This window comes from Meles meles, chromosome 21, assembly GCF_922984935.1.
Source record: "Meles meles chromosome 21, mMelMel3.1 paternal haplotype, whole genome shotgun sequence".
NCBI classification, from domain to species: domain Eukaryota; kingdom Metazoa; phylum Chordata; class Mammalia; order Carnivora; family Mustelidae; genus Meles; species Meles meles.
Window position 1 is genome coordinate 32,482,041 of NC_060086.1, and position 20,730 is coordinate 32,502,770.

The 20,730-nt window shown below is 45.2% G+C and overlaps 1 protein-coding gene across 2 annotated transcripts in view; it reads right to left on the minus strand.

The window, feature by feature from the left end:
* BFAR (bifunctional apoptosis regulator) overlaps nt 1-20,730 on the minus strand; it is a 28,040-nt gene that overhangs the window by 3,057 nt on the left and 4,253 nt on the right. For both annotated transcript variants that reach the window (XM_045993951.1, XM_045993950.1), the window contains exons 2-6: nt 10,267-10,603; nt 8,688-8,892; nt 7,687-7,856; nt 5,439-5,583; nt 1,439-1,612 (exon numbers count right to left, since the gene is read on the minus strand). In XM_045993951.1, coding sequence (XP_045849907.1) covers nt 1,439-1,612; nt 5,439-5,583; nt 7,687-7,856; nt 8,688-8,892; nt 10,267-10,529 — 957 coding nt within the window. In that variant the 5' untranslated portion in view covers nt 10,530-10,603. The remainder of the gene's footprint in view (nt 1-1,438; nt 1,613-5,438; nt 5,584-7,686; nt 7,857-8,687; nt 8,893-10,266; nt 10,604-20,730) is intronic.

Genomic DNA, 20,730 nt, shown 5'->3' on the forward strand with positions numbered 1-20,730 from the left:
TAAAAGTAAGTGGACACAAAACAAGTGGACACAAAAATTGTAAGGATTGACTTTTACGGAACACTTCACATTTATGGAAACACCCACATACCCAACAACATAACAGGAAATTTCCAACCATCAGCTCACCTTATAGTAACTAATCTTACACCGGATAAATGTTACCAAAGAAGCTGAAGAGAGATGCTTCACATGTATGGAATGGGGGGAAACCCAGAAGTAAAAAATCTAAGCATGAGTTATAAATAATGAGGTTACAATGAATTGAAATTAGGACAGTTTTTAAAGTTCTTCCTCACTGCATGGGTAACTCAGACAACTTTCTAAATCTGACATCTTAGCTGCCTTGGAATGATAACAGATCATGGGAAAATTAAACATACACTTTGAAAAAGTAATTTTGGGGAAAATAAAAAGCATCCAGGAAGCTAACGGAAACTACCTATTGCAAGAAGAAAGTGAGCCTGCTGAGTGGGCAGGGGTTGCTGGGGCTTGTTAGAATGGAACGGTAGGGAGGTCTCTGGCTCCCAGTCCAGCGAGGACAGGTAACAGCAGGAAACTGGGTAATTAGATAAACACTATGCACAGTGGCTTATCAGCAGGCTTTAAACTACACCCAAGGCTCACGTCAGTTAGGGAGATGCTTGACAAGTACTTTAAAAAGGGTCTTTGGAGATTCAGGAATCCTGTTTTAATATTTATGGGTCTGGATCACATGACGATTCCTATAACCACGTGACTTTTGATTTCAACAGATCAGAGGGACTGCTCCAAGGGCAGCAATGTGAAGGACATCACCTGAAATGACCAACCACATACAAAGAAATTACTGAGTGGGATCCACCAGCAATTCTGGAGGACTCCGTGGATCAAACTGAAGACACAACAGCCAAAGTGGGTAACTGTTACGAAGACATAACAGCCAAAGTGGGTAACAACAGCCAAAGTGGGTAACTATCCCTGCCAGGGGCCTGTGGTCGGCGGCTGTGCCAACTCCCACCACCGAGGTGGATGAGGCTTACTTTCCTGAGGCCACTGGGATGGATGCTTACCCTGCCCAGTGGGAGGAAAAACCCTCATCCTTTGGGGATCCTCTTAACAGACAGGTGGCCAAGCTGGAAAGTCCGCAGATCTAACCCTCGGGCAACCCTGACCTAGGCTATCTTCTTTTAGAACAAAGGCAATGCTGTTCCTTCCCCCCTAAATATTTCAGGTCCAGAAGGTAGCCCCTCTTGCTGGGTGTAATGCAGGAAATCAAACCAGCTCCTGGAAGTGGGGAGGATCTGCTTTATGTTCTCTTGCAGGGTTCCTCCTTGCAAGAAACAAATGAAGGCTGGGTGCTGCTGGCTCTTCCATGACAGCTACAGTCCCGTCTCCAATTCTAGACCACACAGAGGGGCGGCAGAATAATTCCGTTCAAGGCGCTCTGCAGACCTACCAGAAGCCTGGTGATGATGTCCTCCCCGGAACTGTCTTCTTGCAGCGGGCAGATGGTGTGGATGAAGGGTAGGAAGGTGTCCGTGTAGTCAAATAGATAGAGGTACAGCAGACCGAGTCTTGGGGAGCTCTTGAGGGCATACAGCAGGAACAGGGACCTGCCTGGGTTCACAGCCTGCAGAGGACAAGGCGGGCACAGGGCCCCGTTACAACAGAGGTCGTCAGCTCCCCGCCTGTGCTCCTTCCACAGTCTCATGCCCTTTGCCATCAGCCTTTCTTGTGTGGTTTTCACAATGAATGAATGAATGAATGAATGGCAAGAAGAGTCCAAGTATCAATATGTTGGGCTACACTTAATAAAGACCCAGTCTTTCTCCATGGCTTTTGTAGGAGGGGTTGTGGGGAGCTGAGATGAATACTCCTAGGCACTGCCAGTAAAACCCAACCTTTCTGGAAAACAATTTTGTAAACCGTATCAAAGAGCCTTAAAAATGTTTACTTTAGAGGCACCTGGGTGGCTCAGTCGGTTAAGCATCTGACTCTTGGTTTCAGCTCAGGTCCCGATCTCAGGGTTGTGAGATCGAGCTCCTGCATCGGGCTTCACGCTCAGTGGGGAGTCTGCCTGTGATTCTTCCTCTCTCTCCCTCTGCCCCCTGACCCCACGGTGTGCTTTCTCTCTCTCTCTCAATAAAAAAAATTAAGAAATGAGAAAATCATAGTATCACCGTTTTGCAAGTAAAGAATCAATGATCATGGTGGCAGCCACCGTCAGCAAGAAACAATCAGATATCATGAGCCTCTTGATGGAAGAAGACGCCACCACGTAGGAAGCAGTCTTGTCAAATATCTAAACCAATGCAAGCTTCCAGATTTAACTACTGGATTATGGGACATGCAGGAGACAGCAGAACCTGTCAGGTGGCACCACAGAGAGACAATCAGCCAAATTCAAGATGTGGGGAAACTACAGCCAAAACTATCTGGTTTCATCAACAAATAAATGCAGGGTAACGAAAACAGGGAGGGAGAATCCATACGCTACAAGAGACCCGAGAGACACAATAACCAAATGTAGACCTTGTTTCGAACAAATGGAGTAGAAGAAGAAAATATGCAGTACATTTAAATACTGACAAGTTATTTGATATCAGGGAATTTAGTTTTGTTTTTAAAGTTTAAAGAAAGATGATATTTATTTATTTGGGAGACAGAGAGTGAGAGAGAGCATGAGTTGGGGGGTAGGGGGGAGGAAGGAGAGAGGGAGAAACCGACTCCCTGCTGAACTGGGGGCCCCGGACATGGGACTCGATCCAGGACCCTGAGATCATGACCTGAGCTGAAGACAGATGCTTGAGTGACTGAGCCACCCAGATGTCCCCAGTTTTGTTTCTAAAGGAGTCTTTACTTTTTAGAGGTTCACAATGAAATATTTACCTATGAGAAATAAGGTATCTTAGATTTTCGGAAGTCAGGGGAGGGAGTAGGTGGGGGATCACGGCAATAACAGGACTGTACGTTGCTGTAGCTGGTAAGGGTCCTTGGCAGTTCTGTACTGTCATCCCACTCTTACGTATGTTTGAAATTTTCCACAGTAAATATCACTGTAGCCCAACGTAGATGAGAAATAAACATGTGAGCAATTCATCATTCAAAAATGTTTCCCAACCTGTTTTTTTTTTATTATCCCCTTTTAAGGAGCCTTTTAAAAACATTTTTTTTCATAATCCTGCCTGAAATGTGAATACCACAGATAAACTATACACCTGTTTATGCACTGTGGTCTGTTGGAGGGGGCCACAAATCATAAACTATTTAAGACTTTTTTAATTCTTCACACCCCACCCCCAACCAACCAACTGCCCTGGGGCCAGTACTGTTCTTGTCGAGCATTCAAGATCTAAAGGAGAAATGGTCCCAGAAATGAAGTCAAGAGTATGGCCAGTCACACCACGGTTAGCACAAGAGAGTGGGAGATGAGCACGTGACCTATTTGTGGGTCTGGGGTCAGTGTGAGTGCCGAAACAGTGTGCGTGCTTGGCTACTTCCTATCAGAAAGGAAGGAAAAGCCACCACCCTGTAAGGGGGTTATGATGAGAGCACTTCAACGGCGAGCTGTTTCTCCCATGTCTAATGAGAACAGGAATTGCACCCGGACACTAGGGCTGGAAGAATCTTATCACATTGGAGAACTGTGAAATGGCCAACCCCAGCGGCTGGCAGCCTTGAAGATCTGAAGGAGCCAACTGATAAGATTCTGCCTGGGCCCAGAATTGTGTTCCCATTTGCTCGGGTTAATATTAAGATTACTTTTATGTGTGGGGCGCCTGGGTGGCTCAGTGGGTTAAGCCGCTGCCTTCGGCTCAGGTCATGATCTCAGCCGCATCGGGCTCTCTGCTCAGCAGCAAGCCTGCTTCCCTCTCTCTCTACTTGTGATCTCTCTCTGTCAAATAAATAAATAAAATCTTAAAAAAAAAAAAGATTACTTTTATGTGTTTTAATAAAGGGTGAGCAGTAACGCAAAAAGCAACAAACCTTCTACCTCTATGCCCATTCTTCAAAACTTCTAAAACGAGTGTTTTTTTAGTTTTAAAATACTATGTGTACATAGTCAACACAACGTTTTCCAAATGGCACAGAAATGTATTGACAAATAAAATTCTCCCTTCTGTCCAAGTCTCAATCCCCAGAATGAAAACATTAACAGTCTGTGTATCCTTCCACAAATATTCTCTGCACAGGCAAGCATAAAGATACATACAAACTGTGCCTATTTTCCAACGTGCTTTTCTGTATTTGCAGTTAACAGTGTGACCTGGGCTCTGTTCCTTACTGGGACACCCAGAGTCCCCACCTCCGACCTTCTTCCGTAATGGCTGCACGTACGGCTGTGCCCTCCTCCCTTAACGTGTCCTCAGGGTGGGCGCTTCGCTGGTTTTCCATGTGCTGCTATTACCAATGATGCTGCGGTAAGGGTCTCTTTGAACGATGTCTGGGGACTCAGAGCAGTTCTCACTGTGACTCTATGAAGTCACTTACCGAGGAGGAGATGGGCACATGGGGCCCAGGTGCCTGCTGTTGGTCCACAGCCAGCGTGCCCTGGAGGAGCCCAGTGAGGAGCGTGGCCGCCCTGCCCTTGACCCCCAGACCAGGCTCCCTGTGCTCTAAGCGCACAGAAGTGACGCCACAGGCCACAAGGTGGGTGCGGTTTACATTTTAATAGTTATTGATAAACTCCTCTCCACGGAGACCGCACCAGATTTAGGATGCACAGAACACACGAGTGTCTCTTTCCTTTGATGATGATGCTCTTATCCCTGACAAGACCAGACAGGTGAAAACGACGCCATCTGCTTATTTCAGTCTGCGCTTCTTTAATTATGAGTGAGCACTCTTTCCCGTGGACTTATAGGCCATTTGTGATTATTTTTCTCCATGCTGCCTTTTTTAGGCTCTAAGTCTATTTTATAATAAAACGTGTTAGTTTTACGGTCCAGTATTTGCTGAAATCCTCTCTGTGGCGCAGGCATGGTGAAGAATGGTTTATCTGCAGCTCGTACAGCTGGAGATGTGTACTGCCTGGGAGCCAGCAGGCAGTATGGAACATCAAGCATAAGAACGTTCCAGAGCAGCACTGTTTCCAACAGCGAACATGGAAAGAACCCCAGGTTCACTGACAGGACAAGGCCTCAACTAGCATATGCTTGAAAGAGAAAGTGCGTGAGCTGGGGCCAGAGAGGTAAAAGCTACTTGCAGAAGGACACACTCAGTTCATGGCCCTTCCGTGAAGGTGAGGGACCCATGAAACAACGCTCCTTGTGTCTGCATATGCACCCCCTGACACATGTAGGGGAACGTGCCCAGTAAGGACCCCCGGCTCAGCGGCAGGAGGGTGGGGAGCTGGGGGTTGAGGGGTGGCTGTGATGTTTTCCTAAGCAGTGGGCACGCAGATGAGAGAGGCTATCCTCTGTATTTTTCTTGAGTAAAAAAAATTAAGAGTTCACCTTATATTCCCAGAGATTTTGAGGGGGCTTCACGCCTAGGGCTTTGACACGCTCCAGTTCCAGGAGGATGGCTCTTCTGTGGCTGCTGTTTTCTATGGTATATGGCGCCCTTGAAAATTCTTCCTCTGTCAGGGTTAAAAGCAACCTGTCGGGGAGGGGGAGCAGCAGGGGGAGATTGCTTTTGAGATTATGTACTGGAGGCAAACTCACAGTCAGTCTTGCATCCTATCAGCACAAACGCTTTAGGCTTGAGTAAGCTAAGACACTTAGCATATGACACAATTGTAGTAACAGCAAACCACTGAATGCTTAGTGACTCTGAAACCACCTGCACGAGTCATCACTGATCCATTTAACAATTCTGCCCAGTAGGTGGCATGATGGCCTTTTTGTGGCTGAAAAAAATGGCTTGGAAGAATATAGAGGCTCAGCCAAGGCTCAGCCTGGTCTCTTTTGCACCTCATCTCTGATCCTTCCCCTCACCCCCCGCTATGTAGGCTGACCTCTCACATTCTGCCCCGGTTTTCAAAATGTGTTATCTATGAAAAAAAAAAATTGGAAAGAAATCCAATAAAACGTTCTGATTTTAAGAATAGCTGTTTGGGGGTAGTGATTTAAGACAAATGATGGTAGCTCCCTCGTCTGATCCCTTTCATTGGAAAACACGACTCCACCTTAACAATCACTCATCATTAACCAAACCCCTAACTAGAGCCCCGCAGGTACACAAGTGGAGGGATGGAGGCTGGTGTCCTTTCGTGGGGAATTTGGAAACATTTATTAAAGTTGGAAAGGTTTATGTGCTCTGACCCAGAAACTCCAGTTCTAGGAATCTACCTTCTGGAAGGAAGGCAATTATGCAAAGATGTATCAAGTAGGTAGAGAAAAATAATTCTTTTAACCACAGTTGGGGAGAGGCGCTAATTCTTACAAAAAACAGGTGATTCAAGTGGGAGCATTTGGTTTTCCCAAAGGAGGGTCAAGTGCTGAAAGCCCAGTTTCAGAGGGCAGTGAGTAGACGGCCGTCCAGGACGAGCAGATTGCGGCCCCTCTTAGCACTTCATGGTGAGCTAAGTACTATCCCTACACAGTCCCTCCGGGGAAGGAAAGACTCCAATAAAGATGGACAGTGCTCTGGAAGGGGGTGAGGGCGAGGGCATATGCTGATGGGCAGAGGCAGGCCTCCCCACAGGCTGCCAATTGGATGTGGGAGTTCCTTGTATCAGAGCATTTCCTACAACATTGCTTGGAATTGTCTGGAACGGGAAAAAGGAAACAACCCAGATCTGTTCTGGTAGAGATCAGTTAAACAGACTCCGGTATATACACACACATGCATATGTACGTACACATATATACAGGTCTGCTTGGTATAATTATATTTTCAGTTTAGACAAATAAATAATATACCTTTATGTGTACCTCTCTATAAACGTGGGAAAAAAATCTGGGAAGATGTCCAGAAAGATGACAACGGTGGTTTTGCCCGAGGAGGAGAATTCTGATGCTATTTCACTTCTGATACCTTCTAGGACTACATTCTTACTTTTAAGTAACTAGTAAGTACCTGCTTCTTTTAAAATCAAAAAGCAACAAATGAAATATCATAACATAAAATGGCTTAGCTGCTTTGGAAAAACAATTTGGCAGCATCTCAGAAAATAAACAGAAGGGGTTACTTCATGACCCAGCAATTCCACTCCAAGAGAGTACTGAAAGGGCAGGTCTGCACAAAAACCTGTACGCTGAGGCTCACAGCGGCACTGCGCGTAACAGCCCCCAAACGGAGCCAACCCAAGAGTCCAGCCGTGGAAGGATGGACACATAAATTGCGGGTTAGGTGCAAACTGGAATTTTTATTCAGCCATAAAAATGCATGAAGCATGGACACCTGCGACAACTTGGATGAAAACGTTCTGCGAGGTGAAAAAGCCAGAACCAAAAGGTCATGAATATTGTCTGGTTCCATTTATACGAAATAGTCTAAACAGGCAAATCTGTTAAGACAGCAAGGAGAACAGTGGCCGCCGGGGAAGGAGGGGGGCGTTATGAGGACTGCTGGCAAGAGGAAGACCTTTCTTTTTGGGGCGATGAAGTGTTCTAAAACGAGATTGGGGTGATGGCTGCAACCGTCCGTGCAGGGACTGAACACCATGGGTTGCATACTTTAAATAGGAGAATTTTACAGTCTGTGGATTACATCTCAATAAAGCAGCTTAAAAAAATGTCAGAATATCTTGCTTCTCACCTTCCATTTACTCTTTCCGCTAAAAACCTGTCTCTGTAGAGAGAGGCCCACGGGCCCAGCTGCTCCAGCCAGAGGACAACTTCTTCTGCGGTCCACTTGGCCACAGCCTTGTGGACCAGGAGGTCGTGCTCAGACTCCCTGCTGCTCCAGTGGTACACGAGCAGGACCACCTGGAGAAGAGGGAGGGCCCGTAACACACAGAAAGGTCAGGGAGGACGGCTTCTCCATCTCAGTGTGGGGCAGGGGAGGGAAGGGGCTGAGCACGAAGCGAATGATGCCAGGCCAATATAAGGAAGCAAAGAGAGCCGGGGAGCAGAAATCTTAGGGGTGGGGGGCAGCTCTCACTGCTGGGGGTGAGGACATGAGGGAACAGAACTCAGCACTGCACCCTTGACCCCAACATCTTGGCTGAGATAATGGACTTATCATGTGCCTTTTTTGCTGGAAAATGTGTAACTTTTAAATTGTTGTAGCACGGAACTGAAAAGAAGATGGTCTCTCCACGGGATGTTAGTAAAGTGCCGTGTTTGAGACTGGACCATCAAGGTAGACACGGTCTCGCATCCCAGTTCTAACACCTTCCTACATTGGTCTCCTCACCTCTAAAATGGGAACAACAGGGGCACCTGGCTGACTCAGTCAGTAGAGCAGGTGACTCTTGCTCTCAGGGTTGGGACTTCAAGCCCCATGCTGGGCATGGAGCTTATGTGAAAAATAATGATAATAGTAATAAAAAGAAATAAACAGATAAAATGAGAGTAATAACGGTGGCTACTGCAGAGGTTATGAAGACCATGAGATGGAACAAAGCTAACAATAACTGAGCTCTGAATGTGACTGGGACTACTTGTGGACGCAGCAGCCCCGAAGAATCACGTGACCCGGCGGATCTCGATGCATGCACTGAATCATCGCACGAGGTACGCCATCAATTTCAACGGGACTGACTTCAGTGGAAACTGTGGGGGCCAGAGGGTGGAGAAACACACTGATAAACTTACTGCCACACCAGTTAAAGCGGTGAGCACCCCGGAGAAGAATCCCCCGCCTCTCTGTGGATTCGCTCGGCCTGTGTTCGGAGCTAAAGGAACCTGATCGTGCCCGTATTTCTGAAAGGCTGCAAGACTCTGGACTATGTCATTATTCTGGTGAATGTCTTCATGTCGCTTTTTAATGGCATCAGGAAATAATTTTTCAATGGCATCCCTATGGAGAATAGTAAAAAAAAAAAAGTCATAAGACAGTTGTTTGTCTAAATCTTATAATATTTAGAGGCCAAAATCTAACTAACAGCCGATATTTGATAATACACAAGCACTTTAGAAGAAAGGATAAGAAGGCTGGTAACAGCAAAAAATGAGAAACAACTTACATGTCCATGGTTAGAGAAATAGTCAAATAAAACGTGGTCTATTCACGGAATGGAATGCTACATGGTTTTAAAAATGAATTTACTGGGTATCACTTGTATCTAGATGGATAAGTTTAAGACATACATATTGTTGAATGAAAACAGTAAACTGCAGAACCACCACGGATGTGAGGAAATGTTTGCATTTTCTACTGGGACACATACGTATAAAAATATTTTTAAAAAATCTGAAGGATATCATAACTAAGTCATAACTGAAATGACTCTGGGGGGAGAAAGAAAGGAAGGATGGCAAAATGGGGAAGGAGAGGTCAAAGGGGTCTTTATTTAACTTTATCAGTAGTAACTCTAATTTATTTAAAAAAATATAAACAATTGAAGGTATCTATGTATTGCTTATGTTATTAAAAATTCATAAAAAAGAAAACACGTGGAGTTGTGTAGTAAGAGGAAGACCATTAAGTCCTACTATAGGGCTCCCCATTTTTAATTACACATAATCAGAGAAACTTCCTACAGTTTAAGATCAACCTTCAGGTAAACCAGGCTGACGGGTGAGAGCAAAGTGTTTGTAAATGTATCTCCTATGAAAAAGAGAATGGTAGGTTAATGTTTTCAAGGAACTTTCTGGTACTCTGTTGGTAGCAATAAGGCAAGAGAAGGAGAGCAAGGATTTTAGCCTCAAAGACCTCACAGGTACATTATAAATATTATGGGCAGAAGCAGAAAAGAACCTACCATCTGAAAGGTTTTGCCATTTGTTTACAAGACTATGCACGAGAAGCTACCTCTACTGATATGAAAACTGGAACAGAATTTAGTCAAAGATGAAGAAAATTAGCATCACATTGATTTGTACAGAATTGTGCAGTTATACCACTTTCTCTGTTAGACCTAGGGTGTCCTTGGTGGAAACAAATCAATAAAAAGTGTTACATGACAAAGGATTATAAGCAATGGTCTGATACCCAGAATTTTTTTTTCCCCTTTATGATAAACAGTAACAGGTCATAGTCCCCTGTGAGGAAGGGAGTTCTGGATCTGCAGTCCTTGAGCCCCCTGACTCACATTGTTCTAGATCTAGGACGACCACAGCGGGGGCGGGGGGGGGACGACTCTGTGCGTCTGGCCCCTCAAACATGGCCGCTCCCACGAAGAGAAAACACACTGTGCAAGTGGATGGGCCACCGATATGGACTGAGCATTACCTGAGGAGAATATTGACTTTGGGGAAACCTTCCCATTTTTCTCTGCATTCCGGACACTCTGTTTTCTTTGAAGAGGCCCACCATAAAGCTAGGCAGTGCCGGCAGAAGCTATGCCCACAGTTCAAGGTGGTGGGGTTAACCAGGATGTCGTAGCAGCAGTGGCAAGAAAATTCACTAACGGAAATCTGAGGGCTGGTGCTCTGGAGGGGGTCACCCTGCTCGTGGGTCATTGTGTTCAGATCGTTGTGCGGAGGCTCCTCCATCTCTTAGCAAATTCTGAGATCCACAGGCGCAGAAAGCTTCAGACTTAGAAAAATGTTGCAGAGCATCATTAAATCTAGGGGAAAAAAAGACAACAACAGAACTAGGACAACTAGTTTAGCAGGTGTTTGAGATTACTGCCATTCTATTAAAGGCAATTAAAAAAATTTTTTTTTTAAGATTTTTATTTATTTGTTTGACAGATCACAAGTAGACAGAGAGACAGAGAGAGAAAGAGGAGGAAGCAGGCTCCCTGCGGAGCAGAGAGCCCGATGTGGGGCTCGATCCCAGGACCCTGAGATCATGACCTGAGCCAAAGGCAGAGGCTTTAACCCACTGAGCCACCCAGGCGTCCCAAAGCCCATTTTTTAAAGGTTACCAATATAATGTCTAAAAATTCACATTCCATAAACCAAATAAACCTCGCTGAATTTCCTTCTGCTCTGTCATACTTCTGAAAATCAGGTGAAGTGAAACAATGCAGTGGAAAGTTTGATGGACTTGGGGGCAGTGGGGAGTTCTAGATCCTTCTCTTCCACTAACTTACTTAGAAAAATGTCATTCCTCTGGCCTCAGTTTTCCCAATTAAATTTCTCAAGTCCTTTCACATGCATGATTAAAAAACAAAACAACAACAGCTTTTTTGGGCCAGTAAAATGTCTGGAGTTGGACAAAACAGATGTCCTTCAGGTAAATAAAGTCTTCATCTGAAAAAAAAAAAATCTGCCTTCTTGCTAGGTAATTATTTCATAAACATGTGATTGCAGAGGCTCCCACAGATACAGTACCAAAAAAGTGAGTGAACCCTTGTTTTCCAAAATGCCCTGTGCCAGGTCAACTCCCCTGCGCCAGGTCAACTCCCCTGGGGTTCAAACCATATCAGTCCGAAAACGTCACGCCCTCTGGACTTGGCCAATTTGGCGCCACAGGAACACGCTAATGTTGCCGATAAGCAAAGAGCAAAGGACCATGCTCTTCTCTTCCTTATGTGGATCTTAGGAGATTGTTTTATGGAGAGGCAGTATGGCGTAGAAAACCACGGAGGTAGAATCCCAGCTCTTTGATCATGTGCTCTGTGACTTTGTTTAAGTTACTTGAGCTCTCTGAGCCCTGTGTTCTCAGCGGTGAAATGGTGGTTAACAGAAAGCTTCAAGGCTTCTTGTGAGCATCAGAGACTTTGAAAGTAAAGTGGCAAGGATGGTGTATGGTGTCAACAGGGGCTGAGGAAATGATTATTCACACTGTCCCTGGCATTACAAAAGCGGAGGTGCTGGCGGGTAAGGGTTTCTCCACCTGGCTATTGTGAAGACAAAGGAAGCCAATCACCCACAGCGGTCACGCAGAGAGGGCTCTTTCCACTTTCCGGGGTGCAGTGGTTAGGAAACTGGCTCCAGGGCTGGGCTGCCTTGCTGTCTCTGCTGTTCACTGGCTGCGGGGACTGGACTTCTTGGAGATTCAGCTTCCTCGTGTTTAAGTGGGGGCGGTTATAGCATTTAGCCCCATGGAGAAGGTTTAATAATAAAACATGAAAATGCAAGTGAAGTGCCTTGTCCAGAGTCTGGCATGTGCTAAGTACCACATGTACTTTACCATGTAAAGTAGCAATTCACCTGCTTTTCAAATACAGCCATGAGAACTGTATCGCCTTTTACTTATTTTATTTATTTTTATTTTTATCATTTTAAAAAATATTTTATTTATTTATTTGACAGAGAGAGAAATCACGGGGTGCCTGGGTGGCTCACTGGGTTAAAGCCTCTGCCTTCGGCTCAGGTCATGATCCCAAAGTCCTGGGATTGAGCCCCACATTGAGCTCTCTGCTCCGCAGGGAGCCTGCCTCCTCCTCTCTCTCTCTCTGCCTGCCTCTGACTGCTTGTGATCTCTGCCTGTCGAGCAAATAAATAAAATATTTTTAAAAAAGAGAGAGAGAGAAATCACAAGTAGGCAGAGAGGTAAGCAGAGGCAGAAAGAGGGGGAAGCAGGCTGCCTGCTGAGCAGAGAGCCTGACGCAGGGCTCGATTCCAGGACCCTGAGATCATGACATGAGCCGAAACCCAGAGGTGGATGCCCAAGTGACTGAGTTACCTAGAGGCCCAACACTGTATCACTTTTTACAGAGTGATGCATAATACTTACACAGAGCACTAGATTGTAAGCAAATCTGGGGGCACCTGGGTAGTTCAGTCAGTGGAGCGACTGACTCTTGGTTTCTGCTCAGGTCGTGATCTCAGGTCTTGAGACCGAACCCAGAGACACTTGGTGCTCAGGGCAGAGTCCGCTTCAGATCTTTTCCCTTTCAACTCATAGAATAAACACAACTGAATTTAAAACTCAGTGTTAAAGTGGAATCGAGATTCCTCATCAGCATTAAAAAGATAATTAGGTAAAGATAAAGTTAGAAGATTAAATATAACATAGAATTTTAAAATATAGTAATTAAACTATATCCTATTCACAATAGTAAGTAACAGCAAACAGGGGAACAACTTCTGTAGAGGCCCAAACTTTTTGGGGGGGGGGGCGCCCGGCTGACTCAGTTGGTGTAGCTTGTGACTCTCGATCTCAGGGCTGTAAATTTGAGCCTCATGCTGAATGAAGAGGTTACTTAAAATCTTAACAAAACCCCAAAACTGTTCTTTTTGGAAGAATTCAAATAAATGTTCTTAATGACAAATCAAATAATTTCTGATAATCAATCATATTTATTATTTGCATTTTGAGGAACATTAACAAATACCTAAGTGCTTTCCTTTGGGCAGCCTCTTCAAATTGTTAAGGAAGTGGGAAATCTTACACAATTTCTTTGAAAAAGGAATCATTGTGATAAAGTAGTTCATTTATCTGGCTAATGCTGATTAAACAACTGCCATGAGAACATTATCCCAGGAAATAATTGATCCACTGCTATTTATTTATTTGCTTATTATTTATTTATTTGAGAGAGAGAGATTGAGTGCATGAGTAGGGGTGTGGGGGGGGCAGAGGGAGAGGGACAAGCAGACTCCCCGCTGAGCAAGGAGCCTGACATGGGGTTCGATCTCAGGTGCCATGGCCTGAGCCAAAGGTAGATGCTTAACCAACAGAGCCACCCAGGCCCCCCGAACCACTGCTATTTGTTGAGCTTCTCCTATGAGCTGGGCATGGGGCAGGCCCTTTACGTACATTTAGGATCTCATCTGGATTCAGGGTCAGAGGAAAGATCCTAAGGCTCCCAGTGAGGACTGGGCAGGAGGTCAGAAAAGAGCCTGACTTGGGCACTGCTGTCAGAGTCTCCATGGGGAGCAGCAAGTGACCCAGAGCTACAGGTCTGATTCTGGGTCTTATGTGCCTAGTTAATGACAGGTGGGCCAATGGGAACGCATAAAGGTTTCTGGGGCAATCAGATCAGCAAAGCTGTGCTTAAGGATGATAAATCCCCTGAGGAAGGAGGGCCAGACTAGGATAACTTAGAAGTAAAATGTTTATCACTTCCGGGATAAAGGTGACAAAAAATGAAAACAGCAAAAGAATGACAGGTGATAAAGGATCAGTGTCGCTGAGAGATGTTTAGAAAATAATTTATGGGGTGCCTGGGTGGCTCAGTGGGTTAAAGCTTCTGCCTTCGGCTCAGGTCATGATCTCAGGGTCCTGGGATGGAGCCCCGCATCGGGCTCTCTGCTTGGTGGGGAGCCTGCTTCCCCCTCTCTCTACCTACTTGTGATCTTTCTGTCAAATAAATTTAAAAAATAAAATCTTAAAGAAAAAAAAATAATTTGTGGGCTCCGATGACTAGAGAGAAGGAATGATCAAAGATGCTGCCTATGTGTCAGAGCTAGAGAAGAAAGGTACTTGTGATAGAAACGGGTCACTGTGAGCACATGGGGCCAATCTTAGAAAGAAGTGGAATTTCAGAAAACAAGTTTGAGGTGATGATAAGACTTTCAAGTAGAACTGTTTAGTAAGCAGCTGGAGACACAAAACTGTAGCTGGGAGTTAAGAATGAGGCCAAGCATATGCATTTCAGAGAATTTGCAGAGAAATGACAATATGTATTGAAATTCATTTCCTACCAATTAGCCTTTTATTTATTCGTTTTTAAAATTTTTTTTTTAAAGATTTTATTTATTTATTTCACAGAGAGAGACACAGTGAGAGAGGAACAGAAGCAAGGGGAGTGGGAGAGGGAGAAGCAGGCTTCCTGCTGAGCAGGGAGCCCCATGCAGGGCTCGATCATGACCTAAGCCAAAGGCAGATACTTAATGACCAGCCACCCAGGCATTTCTCTTTTATTTATTTTTTAAAAGATATTATTTGTTTATCTAAGAGAGAGCGAGCGAGTGCCCATGAGTGGGGGGTAGAGGCAGAAGGAAAGGGAGAAGCAGGCTCTCTGCTGAGCAGGGAGCCCGATGCAGGACTCGATCCCAGGACTCTAGGATCATGACCCGAGCCAAAGGCAGATGCTTAACCGACTGAGCCACACAGGCGCCCCAAGACCCAAATTTTTATTCAGAAACCACAGCTCTTCAGAATGACTCAGCCCCAATGGCTTGCTGTACTCTTCAATTCTGTGGTATTCAACCTGTCATTTCAAACTTGTCTCTGTTTGCAGTTTTGCATACTTTTCCAAACTCAGGCATTCTTCTCCCTTAATTCTGAACTAGGTAATTAACACCTGTCATTTCATGTGACGCTTAAACACAAACCAAAGTGTATCCCCAGGAACAGGGCACAGGAGGTGGACAGAGGAATGAATCTCCTCCCCCAGTCCTCTCTGGAGCCTCGGAGATGGGGAGAGAAGACAGTAGGTGACAGGGACATTCTAATGCTTACTTGTGAAAGAACTCAGAAAGAGCCAGAAAACCCAGGGTACCTGGGTGGCTCAGTTGTTAAGCATCTGCCTTCCACGCAGGTTATGATCCTGGGGTCTTGGAATCGAGCCCTGCATGGGGCTCCCTGCTCAGCAGGGAGTCTGCCTCTCCCTTTCCCACTCCCTCTGCTTGTGTTCCCTCTCTCGCTGTCTCGGTCAAATAAATAAATAAAATGTTTAAAAAAAAAAAAAAAGCCAGCGAAACCCTCTCACAGCGCCTGCTCTGGGCCAAGTTTACAGAGAACATCCCAAAACATCCTCAAGAACACTGGTTTTCTTAAAGAGGCCTTTAATCATGGTCATGGCAGGAGGGTGTGTTGCCCCAGAGCTTGGGACTTTAGAGTCTGAGCTACATCACTTAAGAGGTCCTTCCTTCCTCTGAAGTGCTGCTTTCCCTCATGGAAATAACCCACAAGCAGAAAGACAGAAATAGCAAAAGATCAAGCGCCTTTGGTTAAAATGTGTACTCTTTCTCTGTTAGCTTTCACATTTTGAATTTAGGGCAAACTAACGCTGAAACTAGATTATTCCTATAGCGATTACTACGATTCCATAGTAATCAAAGTCTATGCATTCCTAGTCTGTTAAAGACAATCTTAAGACCAAGTTAGTGGCCACTTCAGCTTTTTAAAATATGACTTAAAAATACATTTTAGGGGGGCGCCTGGGTGGCTCAGTGGATTAAGCCGCTGCCTTCGGCTCAGGTCATGATCTCAGGGTCCTGGGATCGAGTCCCACATCGGGCTCTCTGCTCAGCGGGGAGCCTGCTTCCCTCTCTCTCTCTCTGCCTGCCTCTTTGCCTACTTGTGATCTCTGTCAAATAAATAAATAAAATCTTTAAAAAAAAATACATTTTAGGGGCACCTGGGGGGCTCAGTGGGTTAAAGCCTCTGCCTTCAGCTCAGGTCATGATCTCAGGGTCCTGGGATTGAGTCCTGCATCGGGCTCTCTGCTCAGCGGGGAGCCTGCTTCCCTCTCTCTGCCTGCCTCTCTGCCTGCTTGTGATCTCTGTCTGTCAAATAAATAAATTAAATCTTTAAAAAAAATACATTTTAGATGCCATTGTGTGATTTGTTTTCTCTCGTGAGAAATAAACTTTTGGAGCTGGTAAGGTAAGGACCATCTTTTACCTTCTAGTTTTAAAAGGCCAATGGGTGAGGGGCGTCTGGGTGGCTCAGTCGGTTAAGCATATGCCTTCGGCTCAGGTGAGGATCTTGGAGTCGGTGATGTGCTCTCTCTCTCTCTCTCTCTGTCTTTGTCTCTCAGTCAATTAAATACATAAAATTTAAAAAAAATTTGGGGTCTTGAACTGATGGCTGCAGAGGCACATCAAGAGGTGTATGTGTGCTCTCGAATTACATGCCAGGATGTATTTGCACATAGGAGCGTGTAACACGGGCACTTGCCTGAAGGAAATCTATAGTTTTTTATTAGGTTCTCAAAGAGGGTCAGAAATCCAAAGAAAGTGAACAACTACTGTTTAACCACCAGCATACAGAAGTGTTGTTTTTTGTTTTGTTGTTGTTTTCATTTTTAAAGATTTTATTTCTTTGTGTAAGAGAGAGTGCACATGCACACCCATGTGGTGGGAAGGAAGAGAGGGGTAGGGAGAGGGAAAGGGAGAGAATCCCAAGCAGATTCCCTGCTGAGGGTGAAGCCCCAGGCAGGGCTCCATCTCATGACCCTGAGCCGAAACCAGCAGTCAGAGGTTTAACTGACTAAGCCAACCAGGAGCCCCAGGATAAAGACATATATATATATATATTTAAAAGATTTTATTTATTTGAGAGAGAGAGCATGAGCAGTGGGCAGTGGGCAGAGTTAGAGGGAGAAGCAGACTCCATGCTGAGCAAGGAGCCCATCGTGGGACTCAATCTCAGGACCCCGAGATCATGACCTGAACTGAAGGCAGACACCTAACCACCCAGGCACCCTATTAAAGATTTATTTATCTGAGAGAGAGAGAGAGAGAATATAAACAGGAGCAGAGGGAGAGGGAGAGAATCTCAAGTAGTATTTTGAGCGCAGCACCTGAAGTGGGGCTTGATCTCACAACCCTGAGATTACGGCCTGAGCTGAAATCAAGAGTTGGATACTTAACCAACTGAGCCACCCCCAGGATAAAGACTTTTAAAATGTTCTACAGCCCTCTGCTTCCTAGAGTGGTTCTAATGAACCCAGGTGAGCCTTTCCAAGGTAAGGCATTATTACTGCCATGAGCTTCCACTCTGTGTCCTGGAACCCTCGCCACATGGGCAGCCACCCACTGTGGTGACATCTGGCCTCTGGACAGGCTTTCACATGGTGTTGTTCCTTCTCCCTCTCTCCCTCATTGTCTTTTTCCTTCCTGCTCCTCTCTCCCTTCTCTTGAATTTAGTACCAGTGTTCAAAAAAAATTCTGATTTCACATAAAAATCCAGACTCCTGGCTTCTACTGAAAAACGTCAGAAGACCTGGCAAGACTGGGATGTCATACGGAGTGACAAGACTCAGCCTGAGCTGAGTAACTCGGTAGCTGCACCCTTCAGATAGGGCATGTCCGCTCAGGTTTGCTAGTCCTCATCCACCTGTTTTCCTCATTCCTGTTTACTTCCTGACCTAAGGCATTATTTGTGTGAATATCTGTGATTTCGTGACCTCTCCCGTAGTTGATGCCTTCAGAGTCTATGGACGAGCACATGAGGTTTCTAGGTTAACTGGTCTTAGGCTAGCAAGCTTAAGGAGTTCTATCAGCAAACAGCTTCCCTGTCTCTTGATTTGCTGGCGGGTTGTTTATCATCATTGCTGAGAAAGTGCCTCTGAGGTCTTCCATAACCTTTTCTAAATTACTGCTTCTATTCTGTTTTACAATCAGAGGCTAGATATCCCTGTTCAATAGATTCCACCATAGGTGAAAGGCTCTGGATAAATCTAAGGCCAAGTCTAAAAATTCCAAGTTGGCTTTATTCTCATCTTACACTCAGAGACCAAGGTCAAAATGAATGTAGTAAGAGCTTGTGGGCTCTTCTGTGTATCAAATATTTAGTACAGGCCTTTAAGACACCTGCTTTAATATTTTGGGGGTATTTACTTCCTGGTGCTAAGTAACAGTGTAAATTCCTTTTTCTCATAACAGCTAACGTTTAGGGGCACCTGGGTGGCTCAGTGGGTTAAGCCTCTGCCTTCGGCTCAGGTCATGATCTCAGGGTCCTGGGATAGAGTCCCACATCGGGCTCTCTGATCAGCAGGGAGCCTGCTCCCCTCCCCCCCTCTGCCTGCCTCTCTGCCTACTTGTGATCTCTCTCTGTCAAATAAACAAGTAAAATCTTAAAAAAAAAAAAAAAAAAGAGCTAACGTTTATTTGCACCATTTAACAAAACACTTTGGTTTTAAAATCAGAAGAAGGGGCGCCTGGGTGGCTCAGTGGGTTAAGCCTCTGCCTCCAGCTCAGGTCATGATCTCAGGGTCCTGGGATCAATGCCCGCATCAGGCTCTCTGCTCAGCGGGGAGCCTGCTTCCCCTTCTCTCTGCCTGCCTCTCTGACAACTTGTGGTCTCTCTCTCTGTGTCAAATACTTAAATAAAATCTTTAAAAAAAAATAAATAAAATCAGAAGACAGGTTCTGAGTTGCAGCTTCACTATTTATGAGCCATGGGATTGTGGGAAAATTAGTCATTCTAAGTCTCCCGTTAGCATACGTAAGGAATGGGGTCACCACCGCTGACCTCACAAAGCTGTCCTAAGCATTAAGGAGATACACATAAGCAGCAGCACGCAGGAAGTGTTTGGTAAATGTGGTCTTGTGACTGTCCCTCAGAACAATGTGTTACTTAAAATATAACTTACAAGAAATCGTATTAGCCATCAAGCATGTTTAGATATGGCCTTAAGAAAAACATGTACTGGGGCGCCTGGGTGGCTCAGTGGGTTAAAGCCTCTGCCTTCGGCTCAGGTCATGATCCCAGGGTCCTGGGATCGAGCCCCACATAGGGCTCTCTGCTCCTCAGGGAGCCTGCTTCCCCCTCTCTCTGTGCCTGCCTCTCTGCCTAGTTGTGATTTCTGTCAAATAAATAAAATATAAAAAAAGAAAAGAAAAGAAAAGAAAAACACGTACTAGCAACAGGCCTCTGCAGGAGAGTACGATATGCATCCTTGAAGCCAAGCAGCTGGGGATGCCCCGCCAACTAAGGGCGGGACATTTTCCCGATATCTCCCCTTCCCCGGAGAGCACCTGTGGCTAATCAGATGAGCCCTTTGAAGGTGCTTGCTCAACTATAAATTTTATACTGCTTGACCAGACATATTCTGCTTTTCTTCTTGTTTATCTGTGACTTATAATCAACGTATAACTCCTATTCCTTCTTGTTTATCTACAAAGCATATGATTAATGTATAGCCTTCCTCGGCTCCTTTGCTGATTACTGTCTATGTCTAATAAAAGCGGGACTGAGGAGTTTTTCGGGGCAACAGTCGTCTACTGTCGTCCCCTGCTCCCTTTCTCTTGCAGCTGATTTGTTTGTGCCTCATGCTTCTCCCGTGCACCGTCAGGAAGTGGCATGGTCTCTCCTTCCCCATCCAGGAGTGTGACACGTCTCAAACCGTGTAGGTGAGGAGGAATCTCAAAAGTTGTCCCCAGGCTCATGCCATATAATTGACAACTTGTTCTGACATCTCACCAATGGAACTTTTAAAAAAAATTTTATTTATTTATTTGACAGAGAGAGATCACAAGTAGGCAGAGAGGCAGGCAGAGAGACAGGAGGAAGCAGGCTCCCCGCTGAGCAGAGAGCCCCATGCGGGGCTCAATCCCAGGACCCTGAGATCATGACCTGAGCCACCCAGGCGCGTTCACCAATGGAACTTTTAAAACACTTGCAAAGCTATTACTTCCTGAGGAAAATACCATCTCTAAAGTTTCAGTGTCAAGAAATGGCAGAAAGCTTTGGAAAACATGAATATGTAAAATATGACATGAACAAACTGTATAGTTGACCTTTTCTAAAATGTCTATGGGCTTGGTCTGTTGGCACAACTGATAGGAAACAATGATCACAGTCTGCTGACTTGGGCAATTGCAAGATCTCTATCACTGTAACCTTTTCTATGTTTCCCCAAAGAAATACCTAACCGACATGCTATAGCTACCTGAACAATCAATGAAGGAAGAAAAAGGGCTGGGATATAAACAATCTCCCAATTATTCTGAGTGATTAAAGAACCTGCAAGGCGCTTGGCTACCGCTCCCACGGAGGGGCAACTGTTTGATTTGCTCAAGTCCTCATCTGGGGCTTCATCTAGAGGGCTACTCTCTGGAAGGAGCTGACATTACTGGTGTCACCTATTGGATCCTTCGTCACCCCAACAGCAATTAATACAGT